Genomic DNA, 18,790 nt, shown 5'->3' with positions numbered 1-18,790 from the left:
CAAGATGCTGCTATGTGCTGGAACACATGAAGAAGCCAGGCTTTGAGATGCAGAACCTGGAGACTCGGGTGGAGGTGTGACCCTCGTTCTGTGACAGGAAGTAGGGCGTGATTGACAGGGTCATCGGTGGACATAAAGCCATCTGTGACTGGGTACCACATCTGTCTGGGCCAGGTGGGGGCACGTCTGTCTGGGCCAGGTGGGGGCAATCAGAATGGTGCTTGCTTTTTCTCTTTTTATCTTCAACAGGACCTTCAGCAATAGAGGGAACAGGGAAAGGCGTAAGGAAAGCCCTTGTCCCAAGGAAGGAGGAGAACGTCTCCCTTGGAGTGACATACAATCCCTGCTCTGGAGCAGTACCGCAGACATTTCTTTTTCTGGTAAGTAACAAATAAGTCTATTACCTGTGTCCTCCATTGCCAGAATATGCCATGTAGAGTCGTCAGCTCTATTTCCCATTTATGGTTGAACGGGAATTTGCGGCTGAGACTGTCGGCTATGGTGTTGTGTACTCCTGGTAGGTAGGCTGCTGATATTAGGATGTTGTGGGAGATGCACCAGTTCCATAATTTCCATGCTTCTGTGCACAGGAAATGAGACTTGGCACCTCCCTGCCAGTTTATATAGTACATGCAGGCCACGTTGTCCATCATGACCTTCGTATGTGTGTCTTTGATCAGTAGGAGGAAGTGAGCGCATGCATTTCGTACTGCTCAGAGCTCAAGCAGGTTGATGTGGAGGCATGTCTCTAATGGAGACTATTTGCCCTGCACTGTGCGACCATTGAGATGAGCTCCCCAACCCATGAGGGCTGCGTCAGTGGTCAGGGGAAGGGATGGGGAAGACTAAGCAAATGGGATCCCCGTGCAAACATTCACTGGGTCCTTCCACCAGTCTAAGGATTGTTTGACTCTAGAGGGCGCCGATAGGAGCATCTTTTTATTGTCTGTTTGGTCTGTACACTGAACCAAATCATGCTTGGAGGCATCTCATGTGTAACCTGGCATAAGCAATGACTGAAATACCCATGGCCATGTGCCCCAGAAGTTGAAGGCAATGACTAGCCAAGATTTGAGGGCTGGATTGTACTGTCTCTATCAACAATGAGAGACTGAGAAATCCGTAATGTGGCAGGAGTGCCCTTGCCTGAATAGAGTTGAGGTTGGCGCCTCTGAACTCTAGCCTTTGAACTGGTGTTGAGGTCCATTTTTGTGCGTTGATCTGTAGGTTCAGACTCAAAAACAGATGATGTGTGGCTTGAGTGTCTCGTTGGGCCTCCATGAAGGATCATGCCCTGAGAAGGCAATTGTCCAGGTAAGGAAAAATCATGATATCTTGAGAGCGTAGGTGGGCCACCACTACCAAAAGGACCGTAGAGAATACCGTGGGGGCCAATGAGATGCCAAAATGGAGTATTCTGTACTGGTAGTGGTCCTGGCCCAGTGTGAATCTGAGGTAACACCTGTGCCTCAATATGATGGAGATGTGAAAGCATCTTGCAGGTTGAGGGCTGAGAATCAGGCTTCTTCTTCTAAAGTCGGGATGATCGTTGATAGGGTGACCATCTTTAATTTCTGTGTTTTCACATATCTGTTGAGCTTTCTGAGGTCCAGTGTGGGTCTCCAGCCTCCCATTTTCTTCGGTATCAGGAAGTAACAAGAGTTAAAACTTTTGCCCCTGAAATGTATGGGCACAGGATCTATAGCTCTTAAGAGATGAACCATCTCCTTGGTGTAATGTAGTAGATTTTCATGAGAAGGGTTCCTGAAGAGGGATGGGGAAGGGTGTTTGGGAGGTGGAAGGGAGGAGAAGTGGATGGCATATCAACTCCAGATGATTTCCAGCACCCACTTGTTGGAGGTTATCTGTTCCCAGGTGCTGTGGAATGGAGAAAGGCGGTCTCCAAAAGGAGGAGTGGGCTTTCCCAGAATGTGGTGACAAGAAGAGTGTTCTACGAGCACCTCAACCAACCCATTAAAACTGTCGCTTTGAAGTTGAGAGTTGAGACGAAGACTGTTGTGGCCCCGATTGTTTATGCTTAGAGAATCTGTATTTCTTTCTCTGCGGCTCGTACAATCTCTTCAATTGGTATTGAGATGTTTACTGTGATGACCGGGGCTTGAACTGTGGCTGAGGGCTATATTTCCTCTTGTAGGCCGGTGTGTATATCCCCAGGGACCGAAGAGTCACCCAAGAATCGTTTAACGTGTGAAGAGGCGCATCTGTCTTCTCGGCAAACAACTTCATTCCCTCAAAAGGGGAGGTCCTCTACTGTAGGTTGGACCTTCTTAGGGAAGCCAGACAAATGGAGCCAAGAGAACCTCCTAGAACCACAGCTGTGGAAACTGAGTGTGCTGCTGTGTCCAGTGTGTACTGGAGAGATTTTTTTGCCACCAGCTGTCCATGGCCTCATTAATGATAGCCATGAACTGGTCCTTGTAAGCATCTGGGAATTGGTCAATAAAGGAATTTAACTTTGCATAGTTCTTATAGTCACACTTGGCCAACAAGGCCTGGTAATTTGCTACCTGGAACTGAAGGGTGGCTGAAGAATAGGCTGTCCTGCCAAACAGGTCCAAGCACTTCCCATCATGGTCATAGGGGGTGGATTTAAGTTGGCACTGGTGACCCCTAGAATTAACTGCATCCACAATGATGGAATTTGGAGACAGTTGGAAAACAAAAATTCTGTGCCCTTTACTGGCACTTAGTACTTTTTGTCCACCCATTTGCATGTTGGCGGGACAGATGCAGGGGTCTGCCATATGACCCTAGCAGGGTCTAGGAGCACCTTGTTAACTGGGAGGGCCAATTTGGTAGAGGTCGAAGAGTGGAGAATGCCCAACAGTTTACAATGGGGTTCAGTTACTTCATGCAGCTGCACTTGCTGGGCTTCAGCGACTCTTTGGGCTAGGTCCTGGAATGATTTAAAGTCATCCGCCAACGGGGGCGGGGGAGGGGGGCATCACCGCCTCAGTAGGTGATGAGCTGGAGAAACATCCCCTTTTTCTGCTTTTGTTTCCATTCCTTCCCCCAATAGCTCAGGAGGGTCCGACACCTTTGAAGGTGCTGGTGAAGGAGGGTGCCTCCTTGTCTGCCGATATACCTCGCCAGGGGGCTTGTTGCCACTGGGTTTTTCCAGAGGTCCCAGTATGGCCATTGTGGGTAGTGTGCTGGCAGCTGAAACTATGGCTGCCCAAACCATGGAGGTTGAGGGCCGAGCTAGTATGCTTGGTGCCCATGGTGAGATTGCGACCCGTATGGTGGGCGGAACAAGCAGAACCCAAGTCCTCTCACTCCCAGAGAGTGAAGAGGAGAGAGGCGGGGCATGGCATAGGGATGCCATTGTGTCCACTACTCCCGGTGAGCTTGGTACTGGAGCCCCGGTAACGAGAAAGGGCGAGACCGATGCATCAGAGACTGAGAGATCTGATGTGCACCTCTAGTCTGTTGGTGCAGGTGGTACTGGTATCGGTGCCGATAGCTGTCAGTGCCGAGGGGTCCATTGGTGCCAGGCGCACCGAGGTTGGTGCCGCTGCCGACCACCTAGTCAATGTAGCCTTCCCTGGGGTGGAACATCTATGTTTCTCACGCCCCCCACTGTACCGGAACTCCTCGCCCGTGAGCATCGGGTGTTTGGGTGGCTTTGTTGGCTTGATACCATGCGTGCGCTGGGTACCGACTCTAGGCTGCTTTGGTGCCATCAGTACCAAAGATACTGAAGGAGCCACAGATTGTTTCCGGCTTGATCTGGGCTCGCTAGAGGGACTCATAGACTTTTCTTAGAGGTCTTTAGTGAGTGGCTCATCTCTTTGGGATCACCTGCTTTCAACATAGAAGGTTGTGGTGATAATTCGCACACCGGGACTCCAGGGGTTGCAGGGCTGAGCCCATGAGAAGGAGTTTTTGCCTTAACTCTCTGTCCTTCCTGGACTTTGGTTTTAACTGCTGGCACCAATCACACTTTTGTGGACTGTACTTTTCCTGAGGCAGCGAATACACTGTGAATGTCCATCTCTTACTGGGATGGAATCTTTGCAGCTAAGACACTTTTTGAAGCCTGGGGAGCCAGGCATACCTTTGTCCAAGGGGGTCTCCCCACTAGGTTTGCAGGAGGCAAACCTTTTCTAGTATTTTCTTCTTTCCTTTTTCTCCTCCTTCCCCCGCCACTGCCAGCTTAAAACAAATAAGTAATAAAAGAAAAGAGGCTTCAAGAGAAGCAAAAATTTGCAAAACTAAAGGAGTTAATGATCCGTGAATGGCCAGTTCTTAGCTCCAGCTCTAGCCTAGGGTGGTTGACAAGGAACTGAGGAGGGAATGCCTGCACATGCTGGCTGGTCTCCTAGCTGGAGAGGAGCCATGCAGGTGTAGGAGGGATGAATTGTTATTGAAATTCTCTGATTGACAGTGTGGGGACGGACACACACCTACAGCACCCGTAAGGGACGCTTACAGTGGAGCACCTATAGGGACACTACTCAAAGAAGAAGACAATATGCATGTAGGTCTTTTGTTGTTTTAACCCCTTTTCTCTGGTTGCTATGTTCCTATGGATAAATAAATAATGCTTTGTTCTGAGGCAGCTGTTCTGAGTCACGCTGTATTTTCATACTGATCTCATCTCCTGAAGGGAGGTCTCAAACAGGTACCAAACCCAGTTGGTCCTGCTAAGGAAACATAATAGGCAAACAAGGCTGCTGAAAAGTCTGGAAGTGGGTTGAATCATGGGATTCCACCCTGAAAGAAGTGTAGTTGCTGGGACTATCACTTGAAATTGTACCGGGGGGTGGAGAGGGAGGTCAAAGGTATGGCTCACACTGAACTGTGACACAAGTCAGGTATACTCTTGGTAGAACCTTGTTTATTTATGAAGATTGTACACAATATAGCCGTCCTTTTCCTGCGCCACACAGCAGGGCCGGAAAACAGCAGCAGCAGCAGCGCGGCCTCTCCTGCCCCATGGCGGGCTATGCTCCCCGCCTGCCCCTGCTGCTGTGGAGGCTGCCGCCACCCTGGGCTCGGGCCGCCCGGCTCCCACCAAGCGGCACCCGGTTCCTGCTGCTCTCAGCCGGCAGGTGCAGGGCCCCAGCCAAGTCTGGCCCCTTGCGTCTCCTCCACGGCGGCGCCCCTGCCCGCGTGATCTTGGGCGGCCGCGGCCGGGGAGCCTGAGAGGAGGAGTGGCGCCTGGGCAAGTGGGGGAGACTCCAAGGTGAAGAGGCTGTTGGCGTGGCCCAAGCGCTGGAGACTGACAGGTACCTGCCCCTAAGCAAGAGTGTAAAAAATTTTTGTGGGCACCACTTTTTGGCGCCCCCAAATCTTGCTGCCCTAGGCGGCCGCCTAGTTCACCTAGTGGTTACACCGGCCCTGAATGTGCCCCAAGAGGCTCCATTGATCTGCTTCCTCTCAGAGTCCTTCTCATATCTGATTCTCTCAGCCTTCTCCAAGAAAGACTGCAAACTCAAACGTCTAGTTCCTGTCTTTACAATTAGGGAAACTCCTTAGCCCACATGGCTTATTGCTGTTCTACCATGTACCTTGGGCAGCTCTTCCACTGTTTTCAGCTGTCTTTATTATATAAAGGAGGCTTAATGGTTCCTTCCACTGGGTCTGAAGGAGGGCTTGGCATACCCATTGACTAACAAGGTCTGTGACTGTTTCAGGATCAAAGACTCATTTGCTGTCATTAGCAACTTCCTGCATAACACTACTGTAGCATTTTCTATAGTGCCCATTAGAAATGGTCAAAAAATGGGATGAAATTATCACAGAAGATTTAATTGAAAATTATGTGTCTTCACCTCTCCTTCCCCAGCTGAATTTTGATGAAAAATTGGAAAACATTTTTTTAACCAGTTGTAGCGTGCATCAGCATAGTATCTAAATGTGCCAACTAAAGAACAAGAACACTCCTATGTGATCTGCATGTCCACTCAAAACTAACCAACCCAGATGAACTTTGGAATATTGCATACTTATGATTAACTGTCATGAACTATGTGGATGGTGGAAACTGGTAACTGGAAGAAATGGGAGAAACCGTCCTGCAAATGATTTAAAAAAAAAAATCAATATGCAAGAATCCCTGATCTTCAGTGGAACTTGCATTTGTGGCCTGGAAGGTCAGATATTTTCAGCAAGTCTTTTTAGATGTATTGTATAGTCAACTTTAGGTCTTATCATTTACCTGAGAAAGATCTACTTGGAGATAAAAATGTAATTTTAACAGGAGTGTCATAAACTGCTATATTTGGTGTAAAAAAAAAACAACACAAAAAAACCAGAACCCCAACAGGAAACATCGCAGACGGATAAAACGATAAATATGTAGAGTCACTGCCGTCTTCAGACTTCCTTTGAAACGTAGGTGACAACACTCTCCACCACCATACAGCGTCTTCCAGTAAGTGACTATTTTCTCTTACTTCAAATTGGAAGAGGAACATATATGGAGGGTAGAACAAAATATAGGCTATCTTACGTCTCTTAAAAACCCACTGGTTTGAAAGATTATATTACTTCTGGAGGCATCCCCTAGCTCTAAAATGGAAATTCTATCAGAACAGATGGGTTCTTTCAAATCTGTGTAAAATATTTCAACTTTGGTATCCCTTTTAAATATATTCTAATGTTGTTTTTTTAAATATCACTTTGAATCAAACAAATGTTTTGGATACAGATGTTTGATGGAGGCGTTTTTAATAACATCCTTCTAAACACCTTCATCTGATCATAGTGACCACAGTAATAGTTCAGATCTCAAAAGCCCCTGGTAGTAATGACTATGCTTGAGAGAGAGATTTTAAAGCCACAGAAATAACAGGGTACTAGAAAAAGCCCTGTTGAGTCATTTTGGTCTTTATAATGGGGGCAAATAAGCATGTTTATTGGAAATATGTATTTAAATCGATCACATAACAGGTGGTGGATTTTTTTGTTTTTGTTTTGTTGGGGTTTTTTTCCCATGCTGAATGAGGCACAATTTAGTCTCACTCTGATGGGAAACATGTAGTGATCAGCACATCTCAGGAAGTGGATGAGAATGACCAACCAGACTGTGTGGCCAAGGCACCCAGAAAATATGCCGATGCAGTGATTCACTCCTCAGTTTAAAGCTGCCCCGCCCTGGAATCACAGGGATGGGGGTCAGACCACAGGGGGTATATACTTTAAGAATACAGCTAATCCATCACTGGTATCAGTGGGTGAAAATTACACCCCTATATGCCAAAGGGTCAACTGAGCTCAGAGTATTCCTGACCAGAAAAATCATTGAGCATTTTCTGTTTCAGGGTAAGAACTATTTAAATAGCTGGATGGTGTTATTGTTCCTGGATCCCTGCTAGGGAGGAACTGAGCAACTGGCCAGATGTATTATGGTTCCCTCCACCCCACTTCTTTTGCTGAAGCAGGATAAGAAAAATAGAAGTTAGAGATCAAAAAGACCTATTAGACTTCCCCGTTTATGGATTTTCAAGGGGTCCCAGATGGTGGTGAGAAGTGGAGGTAATGGAGATGACTTACCCTGTTTTCTTGATAGGAGAGGTGAGATCCATGCACATAAGGTCTGTTCCATGCACAGAACAGAGTGATATGATCTGGCCCTGCATTTTTTCTTCCCTTTTCCAGTTCATTAATATGTACCAGATCCCTCCATTGATCCCTGAGGACTACACTGCCATTGACCACTACTTAAAGCTTACAGTATTTCAATCATTTTCAGTCCATATCATTTGTTCCTATCCAAGCCAATTCTAATTCAAGTTTTAAGTAAGCTTCCAGACTTTTAAAATCCAAATATATCACATCTGCTTCATGCAGTACTTTTGTAAATCTGTCCCAAAAAACAATCACATTCATTTATAAACCTACAGTGCTCCTGGACAGTTCCATTATCCTCAAGATTTTCAATAACTCCCCACTGCCCCCTTAATATTTCTTTCATTATCTCACTAAGAATAGAGGTTACACTTGCCAGGATGGTTACTGCCAGGATCACTTTTTTTTTTTTAATTGGTACAGCGGGATCAATGGTCTGATGAAAGGTAGCAGTTCCAATATTTGAGACTATGTGCATTGTGGATAACAGCTTAATTGAGTAAAAAGTACTATTTTTTTAAAAAGTATGCAACGTAAGAGCTATTGATTAAAATTATATCATATATATTTGTGAAAATTTATCAAGAATAAATCATAACTTTCTTTTCAATAATCAAGTTATTTATCCTTTTTCGTTTTACAAGTTGCCACCACATGGGAAAAGAAAGAACCACTGACTTATCTGAGTTTTAGTGGGTTGAATGGGCCAGATAGTCAGTTGGTATTAAACATGATAGCTCTTCTGACTTCAGAGGAGTTACGCCAATTTATACCAGTCGAGGATCTGGCCCAGTATTTCAGGCATTGTTCTCTTCTGTAATGATAATGAAGTATTAACTTTTAAAACATCCACCTTTAATAACTTAATATTACATCACCAGCAGGTGGGAAACACATTAGTTAAGATTACAAAGTGGGTTTCTTTTTTTCACCTCCCTTTCTCAGTAGCTCATAAGTTCCTCGGAAAAAGTGATTTGGGCCTGAAATTTTCCATGCTTGATCTCAGCCCCAAGGTGAATGTTTGGTTTTGTCAGATCAGCATATTCTCAGGCATGGGCTCTTTTTTGTGGTTGCCAGAGTCATTCTGGGTTCTCCCTGGGTAAAAATAAGCAGAAAGAAGAGAGTCTTTTTTCTTTCAGAGAACAAGAGCCGGAAAGGGCAGAGGGGACTTTCGGGTCTTCTTTCGACATTACAAAAGTCAAAATCACCAATTTTTAAAAAATTATTTAAAGGTCACCATTGTTACCTCAGTTAATCCTTTCTTATCTGATTGATGATGTTAATTATCCAATTTATATGCAGAATCATGACTCATACTCCTCAGCAAAACTAACTAACTAGGAAATGCATGAACTTATGGCCCTTCTAAAGGCCAAATGCAATTCTCAGATCTTCTTAAAATCTCTTCTCCAATATTCTGTTCTCCCTATATGTGCAGATTACAGATGTCAATGGGGATCCAGCACATGGAGGGAAGCAAGAATAATTTGAGCCAAGATCTGCCAAGTGTATATGAGAAATTATGCCCTAATTCATATTTTTATTATATTATTAAGACCAGATTTTGAAACACACACTCATATATATGTGTGTGTGTGTGTTTCAAAATTTGGTGCAACTCTTCTTCCTCTTAAATCACTAGAGAAACTCCCATTGACTTAGATGGGAGCAGAACTGGGCCAGTGATGAGCGCTTTTGATTATCCTATCCAAAAAACACAAAGTCATCAGAATTTAGAAAAACACAGCTTAATTGCAGAAAAGAGTTTTTAGACATTAAATATTTTAGGCTATAAAGAGGAACAATGTTCTATCTTGTGGCATGTATAGAAAGAAATTCTTTAACTTAAAAATAATGCTCTGAGCTTTCAAAAGCAGAGACATTTCAGTTGAAAAATACCTTTCAAATGAGACACTTTCCTTAGCCACATTAGGGTACTGTAATATTTGTAATGTGGCTACTTACAATACGTTATGTTGTCACATTATATCATTGAATATGTATACATTATTTTGCTTCAGCTCACAGGAAAAAAAAAACTTTCTTCCTTGAGAGGGCATTGAAACATCAACTGGATCATCAACTGTACCTGAAATAAGGCTTATCAGTTTGTTTCAATATATATTTGTCATAGTTTTGTTGGCCATGATTTTATTTTGCTGATTATCATCCCCCTCCCCATTGTCCCAATATATCTGGATATGTAACAACTCTTTTATGAGGGGGGGTTATTATTAAATTTAAAAAATACATAATTTGAAAGGATAACAGAAATCATTGTATAAAAAGCCAATAACTCTTCAAGAAGTCACACAAGGATTCCCCACACTTCTCTAATGGCTGAAGACCCTTTTGACTTTGCTTTCTGGCCTCAACACACATCCAAAGCTTATGGGTAGCACCAGTTAATCATATGGTTTGTATGTTATTATTTAAATAATAGATGCCTTTGAACCAATCCAGAAGATCAAATCATTCCAGGTTGAATTCTGCTAATCTTATGTTAACTTATATTTAGAAATACTTTGCTGCATGAGTATTCTCATTGAAATCTGCCAATGTCAAGTGACCAATCACATGGCAGGAATAATTGACCTGCACTGTTTACAAACACCATAGGCTGCAAATTGTTTGGGCCAAAACTTTCTAGTGTGAATAATGAATACATTTGCAGAAAATCAGTCACAAATGTTTCATGAACCGAGAAGAGAGCTAAATTCACACTGAATATTACTCTCAGTGGGGGCCAGATTCTTCTATTCTTAGTCATGTGGAGTAGGATCTCACTTCGTGAATAGTTCTACTGTTTATGCTGTGTGATGGGTCACCAAAACTAGACGCTATTGTTTCTGCTTTCTAAATGGACGCCTAAAACTTTTGAGCAGGGGAAAAACAAATGGCAAATAATGAATAATGCAGTTCTGGGGTGAAAAAATATTCACGTTAAAACCTCTTAAACCATCAGCAAACATCTGAATATTCACAAATTAATAATATGATCCCATGAAAAATAGCAGCAGAGTTTATTTGGGAATCTGTTGGGATTTATTGGTTATTATTATTTGTGTCCTGGTTGTGGCCAGAGCATGCCATGTCCACACACATAGCAAGACAGGCCGCCTGCCTTGTAGAGCTCACAATCTAACCAGCTCTGGAAGAAGTGATTACCAGAGCCCTGCGCGGATAAAATATTGTATCCACATCCGACCCACCATCCGCAAAAATCATCTGCGGATATCCGCCTCTGCGGATGCAGATACCCGCGGATATAAAGCAAATATCCGTGGATTTGCAGGGCTCTACTGATACCTATAGCATGGGTGTAGCTGGGATTTGACGGACAAGTGGCCATTTATGTGAAAACTGTGGATATGGTTGAAAACTATACATTAAAATCAGGATAAGGAAGAGATGTCCCCCATCAAAGCTCAAATGGTAGATGAAAGGGGTTTTCTTTCCCTGAATTCAAGATGGTACAGTCCATTGTCACAATCAGTGTTGGGGAGGAAGGGGGATCTGAGTGACACTTTCTAACAGGGGTTGACACTCTTGTGCTGAGGTATGTCATCATCAAACACAGTAGGACTCAAACCCTAATTTTAGAGAAGGGCCTACACCGGGGGTTGGCACGTTTGGCACGCGGCTCGCCAGGGTAAGCACCCTAGCGGTGCGGGCCAGTTTATTTACCTGCTGACGTGGCAGGTTCGGCCAATCGTGGCCCCCACTGGCCGTGGTTCGCCATCCTGGGCAATGGGGGCGGTGGGAAGCCGCGGCCAGCACATCCCTCGCCCGCGCCGCTTCCGGCCGCCCCCATTGGCCTGGGACGGCAAACCGCGACCAGTGGGGGCCGCGATTGGCTGAACCTGCCACGTCAACAGGTAAATAAACTGGGCCGGCCCGCTAGAGTGCTTACCCTGGCGAGCTGCGTGCCAAACGTTGCCGACCCCTGGCCTATACCAAAGTCCTGATCCAAACTACTCTGAAATTTGAGGCATTTGAAATATTAAACCTCTCAGTCCCAGTCAGTGTAAATCTGTGCTAAAAATGATGCATCTACTTTCAGGACATGCAGGTTCAACAGCTGTTCTGTCTGGAGCAAACAGTGTTCAGATTATACCACACCACAAAGATAATGTGATTTCTATCAGACAAATAAATATATGTTGGTTTTCACCACAACAATTATTTATTTGCTTTTAGATAACAGCTTAGTAAAATTGACCCCGTCCTCTAGATACGTTATAATAATTGTTTTACTTGTTGAGAAAATAATTTCGGATGTGTGTGATTACAGGTAGCCTTTAAAAAGAAGACTACATGGAGCTTCCAGAATGTTATTACCCAGACCTTAACCTCACGTGCAACGATTACAATGAAAATGAACATTTTCTCGAGGCCAGCAAAATCTTTCTGCCCTGTATGTATGCATTAGCTTTCGCCTTTGGGCTGATAGGAAATTCTTTGGTCCTTATCATATACATTTTCTGTGAGAAACTGAAGACATTGACGGATGTATTTTTAGTGAGCTTGGCTACAGCAGACTTGCTTTTCCTTTCCACCTTGCCATTCTGGGCATATTCTGCTGCTCATGAGTGGATTTTTGGCTCCTTGATGTGTAAAATTATACGGGGCCTGTACACTTTGAATCTGTACACTTCAATGTTAACGCTCACTTGTATAACTATTGACAGGTTTATTGCTATTGCCCAAGCCACAAAAGCCCACATGTGTCAAGCCAAAAGAATGGTTTGGGGGAAAGTCATCTGCATGTTAGTTTGGGTGATTTCACTAGCATTTGCAATGCCACAATTTAAATACAGTAGACAATCGAACTACGATAAGTCAGTCTGTCATGCAATATACCCTTCACATCTCATAGAGTTGGTTTTTAAAGTACTCCAAATGACTCTTGGATTCTTTATCCCCATGCTAACCATGATTATCTGCTACTCAATAATTATCAAAACTTTATTTCATGCCAGGAGTTTCCAAAAGCACAAATCCTTAAAAATAATATTTTCTATAGTAGTGGTGTTCATTCTTACTCAGTTACCCTACAATTTATTGATACTCATACGCAATATACATGTGGAATTCAACCTGGACTACAATTTCGACTCTGCGGTGGTCATAACAGAAGCAATTGCTTATCTCCATGGCTGTCTCAACCCCGTTCTGTATTTCTTTATTGGGGTGAAGTTCAGGAAGAACTTCCAGAAAATCATTAAGAACATCAGATGTGTTAAGCGCCAAGGTATCGTGAAGCAATGGCAAACCACTGAAGAGGAGGGCTCGAAAACTTGTACTGCCTCACCCAATGTAGAAGCAACAAGCATGTATCCATTATAAAAACCGCAGAGGATCTCAGCTTTGTTAATTGTACTCACATTCCTGAAAGGGCTTATGTAACAGTCACATTAGACTGATATAGTACAAGCAGGCTCCGTGTAAGCTTCCCAACACATTCAATGCATCTCAGTCCTGACATTGTAGCACTCCTGCTATTCCTGAGCAAAGACTGGTAACTGGGTGAAACTCTGCAATAGTTTTATGATGGGCATACATAAAGGGTTAAGGATGAGATCATCAAACTCTTTCGTGTGTGATCTAAGGCTGGGTTTGAACTCAGGGTTGCAGCGATGGAAAGCTAGTGTATCGGCCCTCTGCACAAGTTAGTTTCCCAGGAGGGATGTTTGTAAGCAGAAAAGACATTTAAGAGCTTTGTTTTAAAGAGGCTAAGAGAAAAGTTGTAGTTTGTTGTGACTTCTAACCTGACTTTTTATATTAAAATGTAATTTGTTTAAATGCTTAATCTTCCCATTGTGGTTTCATGTGATTCTTTTTTTGTTTTTGTCTGTGTTTTCCCTTTCTTTGATCCCTCCGAGTCCCGGTCTGCCTTTAAAGGCAGAGTGAAATGTCTGTGGTCACAGCAGAATAATAATCTGTCTTCAAACAAATATCAAGTCTCTCTAACAAAAAAACTCGAAGCATAAAACACTTGATTCTGCCACACACAACAGTACATATTACCCCATAACAGTGCCAGTGTAGCCAGTTTGGCTGGTCCCACTTCCTACATAGAAATATTGGACTCCACAGACTGGATCAGACCCATGATCCATTTAGTTGAGTATCCTGTCTCCAACAGTGGCGGGGTTCCAGAGGAAGGCCCAATAAACCCTATAGTAGGCAGATGTGGGATAATCTGTTCCCATGAAGGTCTCCTCCTAATATACACCCTGAAGCATGAGGTTTTAAACCCTTCCAGTACTCTTTTAGTGTTACCCGGGGTTCTTTCAGTTTCAAGCAAGAGGTTCCTTCTGATTATTGATTAACCAGGTGTGGGTTTTTCCAGAGTCTGCAGCTCTGAGACCCCAATAGACATTCCTGCTCTTTTAAAATGCATGTATCAGCAACTTCAACACAATTCTTATCAGGAAGGACGTGGGGTCAAGCTGCCCCTTCCGTGGCACCCCAAAATCCCCTCCCCTCCTGCCTTGGTCAAGCTGAGTTTGCTGAATGGCCAATTTACAGCTTGCTGACTAGGTTGCTTTTTAACAAAAAGCCATAGTGGTTTTAGGCACTTTACTGGTTTGCCAAAGTCTCCCCATACATTAGCATTAACTGTTGTAACTCTAGACAGTCTTGTGATCCATATAAACATCCCGTCCTTCCTCCTAAGTCTCTGTGCATCCCAGAATGCACTTCCCTACCATGCTACTGATGCCCTACTTTGTGCATGTACCCTATGCTCTATTCCCTATGAGACAGCTGCTCAGATTTTCCCAGAATGCAGTGAGAAAACAGCGATACAAACTAAGCTAGGGAGTGTGGAGGGTGCAGATATATGGTTGTGTTTTGAATAAAGCACCTGTGTGGGCACAAGTCAGTCATGGTTGTGTAATCAGGTGAGGAAAAATTGTCATGAATTGGTTAAAAAGAAGTTATAATGGTAGGATAGACATGGCCTTACAATGATCGCTGTCTTAACCACAAATGCCAGTGTCAAAGAGGTGTTAACAAACAAATAGGTTTCTATGTTTCATTGTCTGTTTCTCAGCCGCTTTTACAGGATGTCTGTTATTTACTTCTTCAGCCCTACCAACAACTTTTCTATAAAAAAAAGAAAATGTTTAAAGTAGAAAAATAAAACCATGAATAAAGATGCACAACAAATTGTTAAATTATAACATATGCCTGGAGTGCTTAAATAATATAATCCCTGACTAACTTTTACTTGGCTATACACTCCCTAAACAGAACAATCAACAGTTTATCTTATTATTAATAGCCTATAATGTTTTCGCAAACAAAACAATATCTAAAGACACAGGGCCTTACTCTGTTCCCACTTATCCCAGGTTTACATTGATTTAATTCCTGATTCATACCAAGAACAAAATCAGGCCTTTCAAAAGAGTGTCTACAGTTCTGTCAGCAATGAAGTCTGCTGTCCTTTTTAATTGAATTACAAACAGACATTTGCTGAAGATAATATTGGGGAAAAAAATGCCTACATGGCTTTGATTACACTATGAAAATTCATAAGCAATTTTTTGCAGTGGTGTAGTTTACCAGATACTACCAATGTCAGATGGTGACAAAACGTTTTTAACCACTACATCACCTAACCCTACCTGATCCTATCACTGCAGTACTTTACTTATGATATCTACCATATGCTAAAGGGAAAATCAAACTTAACACAAGATGTGTACCCAGTTGACTCGAATATAGTGCTGAACTCCAACCCACCTTCACTGTAGACACACTATATAAACTGTCACATATCAAAAATTTTAAAAGTTAGAAAAGAAAACAAAGAAAAACAAATAAACAAAAAGAAAACACAAATGAACAAAACCTGAGCTGCTAGAGGCAGGCAGAATATTAAACTTATGATGATTTCTCACTTAAGATTTCAATGGAGTTACTCCAGATTCATAATGAGAGCAGAATATAACACCAAGAGAGTGGTCGTCATTCCTAATTATAACTAGGGAGTTGAATCCTGTTTGCATCAGGCTGTGATGGCACAACAGGTGGTTTATCCTTTGAAATAGTTCTGGAAATCATTACCAAGCACCATTAGTATTAGGTGCTGAATGTGACCTGAACCAACAGGCACAGTGAGAAAGGAGGACTCTCAGTATTATGAAATGACACTGACAATCATTTCAAGGAAAGACCTGCGGAGGCAGGATCAATGTGACTAGGAGGGAGAGTGGAAAACAAATAGAAGGCAGGTAGGCAGGCAGAGAAAATAAAGAGGGGCAGACAAAAACAAGTAAGCCACAATTCTTGCTCTACACTGCTGCAAGAGGCAACAGGCTAGATTCGCCTCTCTGGGCACAACTTGCATGTCCAGCACCGAGCAGGGCAGTCACACCGGGAGCGGGGGGGAGGGGGGGGAAGGTGTAGGAGAAAGATTCACAACCAGAGTAAGGCTGTGGCAGTATCACCACCTTCCCCCTCCCTAGGTTGCTCTGCTGGAGTAAGGAAGCTTTAAAATCTAGCCTGGTTTGCACACAGCGTTGTCTGCAGAGGCTGCCTAGGAAAGATGCTGAATCAGCATCTCTCACAGCCAATCTGGCTCAACCTTCGGCTGGGTCGGCTTCCTCTCCCCCCACAGCTGCACTGGCTAGTTCCAGGTCACTGGCAGAACAGAGGTGACGGATGGTGTGGATTGTTTCCAGCAGGAACCTAGGGCATGGTTCTGGCCCAATATTGTATTTATTTGGATGTGACTATTGGACCAAAAACCCATACATGAAGACAAATAAAAACACAGTCCTTAACATTCTGCCTATCCTTGTGGGGATTTCCTTTGCTGCAGGATGAATTCTGGTGATATTTAGCACATAATTCATCATCATGATAATAATATATTTGTTTTGCAGTGGCACCTAAAAGACCTCATTCAGAGATCAAGCCCCACTGCTCTAGGTACTATGCACACATATAATTAAAAGACAGGCCCTGCCTGAGAATGATTCTGCAACTAGATGCATGTGAGTGGACCCCTGCCCTCTGCAGAACTCCCCTGACTTTGCAAGGGTCTGTCTGCAGTTAGGATTGAGACCTGAATAGCTGTCTTTCACATGACAAGGGAGATTTTCAGGCATCCATTCATTGTACAGGAGAAAGCTGTCACTCAAGTAAAGACATCTTGCATAATAGCAAAAGGAAATACATAAAGCTACTAGTTAAGCAAATTATTTCTCATCTATATGCTTTGGTATTTTCAGTGTGAAAATTCATTTAGAAAGCTACTTGCAACGCTGCCCAACTCTATCAGGTCCCATACAGCACTACAGAAGAGGCATACACCCATCAGGCCAGTAAAATATTGAGGGTCTGATTTTCCACAGTTACACTGGTTTTACATCACTGTGATTCCCCAGATGAAAGTGACATCACACACTGTGTAATGAAGTGGAGAATCAGGCCCTTATTTGTCTTTCTATATTAAACTAAATACCTTAAAAGTGAATCCAGCCCTGAGGTGGATGGGTGCTAACTCCATTGATTTCAATGGAGTTTCACTAGGGATGAATTTGTCCTTTGTTTTCTTTGGGTGAAATAGTGTGTTCATCTTTTAGGACCTTGCAAACACTTAGGGTTTGCCTGTACCAGGGTTTTTAACCTCAAGATAACTGATTGCCTATAAAGTCTAGGGAGTTAACATATTGGTAAAGGCTAGTGTGGACCCTCCACAAAGAAATGCTTGTACCACGACATAAGATTTTGTGGTTCATTTTAGGCTGAGCTCAATTCTGGATCAAATATTTGGGGAATGTCCACACCTGCTTTTACAAGCCAGTTAACTAAAGGTATAAACTCTGCTGAGTAGGAACTGTCTTTATTCTTTGTATCATACAGCACAGTGTGAAACAATTAACAAATGTTGCCACTAAACAAATAATAAATAAAAAATAATGGGGATTGTTCATCTTTATGCATTTGAGGAACAGAGTTTTTAAATGAAGATAAAATAATATATAGATGATATCTGAACTAATTATTTTAGGGGATTGCAACAGAATCTCAGCATAATGAGACAGTGTTTGAAATATATGTACGTTTCCAAGACACTCTATGAGACAGTATTTCACCACCTACAGTTTCAATCCATTTTGAAATGTCACTAATGTTTGACCGCCTTGTCACAGTTCTTTTTGATGGTTACCCCAGCGATATAAAATTTGTTAGTGGTTAAAAATGAAAATCTTTGGTATATTATTTCTGCTCTTTTCTATCTGATAGTCTGCTGATAAACAGCTTGGGCCAGATTCCCAGCTGGTATAAATCAACACAACTCTACTGAAGTCAGTGAAGCGGTACAGATTTACACCAGCTAAAGATTTGGCCTTTCCTGCCTCAAAACCCCCATATTTATTTGCTCTGTGGGTTTATGTTTGCTGAGCTGTGCTGCAAAGGCCTGACTGTGACACCTACATTTCTGGTGCACGTATCTCACTCACCACAGAGGTAGCTCTGAAATCTCTAGCGCTGTAAAAGGCAGTGCTGTCTGTGCATGTTCTAGTATCTTTTCTGAGCACAAAACCACAGAATAATTAAAACATTCACATATGACCCACAGGTAGCAAAATGCATTATATCTGACTAACATTTAGTATCCGTCCTTGCAGGCAATACATAGGTGGAGCTGATCAGCAGATCTTATATATATAATTAGAGCTAGTCCTGGGTACCTACAGAACCCATGGCCAAGAAGGACCTCCAGTTTGTAGGAGAACCTCAAATTTCACATGGGACCATGTGGTCTATAAATACTTCAGTGTGCTGATCTGTGCTAAAAGCAGGTTGAAGTTCAGCTTGTTTTCTGCTGGTTTACACTGGAAGAAGGGCCATTAGCCAGGCTCTTTCTCAATACCCACATGAAGGAAGGGGACAAAGGGGAGATCTTTGTCTCCCTCTCTATCCCAGTTATATGTAGGAGGGGAGATCTACCATCCTTGTCTGTTGACCTCATAAAGGGTGACTAAGCAGAGGTAAGGGGCTAGAGTAAACAGAGAGAGGAGAGACTGAAATAACCCTGAGCTCAAGGGATAACCACCCTGTGGCCCTTTAAGATCATGATACTAAAGAATCAAGGACAATACATAAACGGTTCTGACTAGCCTATGGAAAGCGATAAAGTAGAAGACTATTTTCCAGTTTTCTTATCAAT

At 43.0% G+C, this 18,790-nt stretch overlaps 2 protein-coding genes across 9 annotated transcripts in view; one reads left to right on the top strand and one right to left on the bottom strand.

The window, feature by feature from the left end:
- Positions 1-18,790, bottom strand: part of FYCO1 (FYVE and coiled-coil domain autophagy adaptor 1) — an 82,049-nt gene that overhangs the window by 15,438 nt on the left and 47,821 nt on the right. For 2 of the 8 annotated variants that reach the window (XM_042841177.2, XM_065583649.1), the window contains exon 15: positions 8,538-8,691. The exons of the other annotated variants lie outside the window; for them this stretch is intronic. In XM_042841177.2, coding sequence (XP_042697111.2) covers positions 8,676-8,691 — 16 coding nt within the window. In that variant the 3' untranslated portion in view covers positions 8,538-8,675. Of the gene's footprint in view, positions 1-8,537; positions 8,692-18,790 lie in introns of those variants that run through there. 8 annotated transcript variants of the gene reach the window in all.
- On the top strand, positions 6,316-13,405 carry CXCR6 (C-X-C motif chemokine receptor 6). The gene is made up of 2 exons (XM_005278614.4): positions 6,316-6,400; positions 11,891-13,405. Exon 2 carries the CDS (start codon positions 11,914-11,916, stop codon positions 12,943-12,945), a length of 1,032 nt encoding a protein of 343 aa, XP_005278671.2. The 5' UTR covers positions 6,316-6,400; positions 11,891-11,913; the 3' UTR covers positions 12,946-13,405.

Source organism: Chrysemys picta, chromosome 2, assembly GCF_011386835.1.
Source record: "Chrysemys picta bellii isolate R12L10 chromosome 2, ASM1138683v2, whole genome shotgun sequence".
In the NCBI taxonomy this organism is placed as follows: domain Eukaryota; kingdom Metazoa; phylum Chordata; order Testudines; family Emydidae; genus Chrysemys; species Chrysemys picta.
This window is presented reverse-complemented; position numbering and strand designations above follow the sequence as displayed.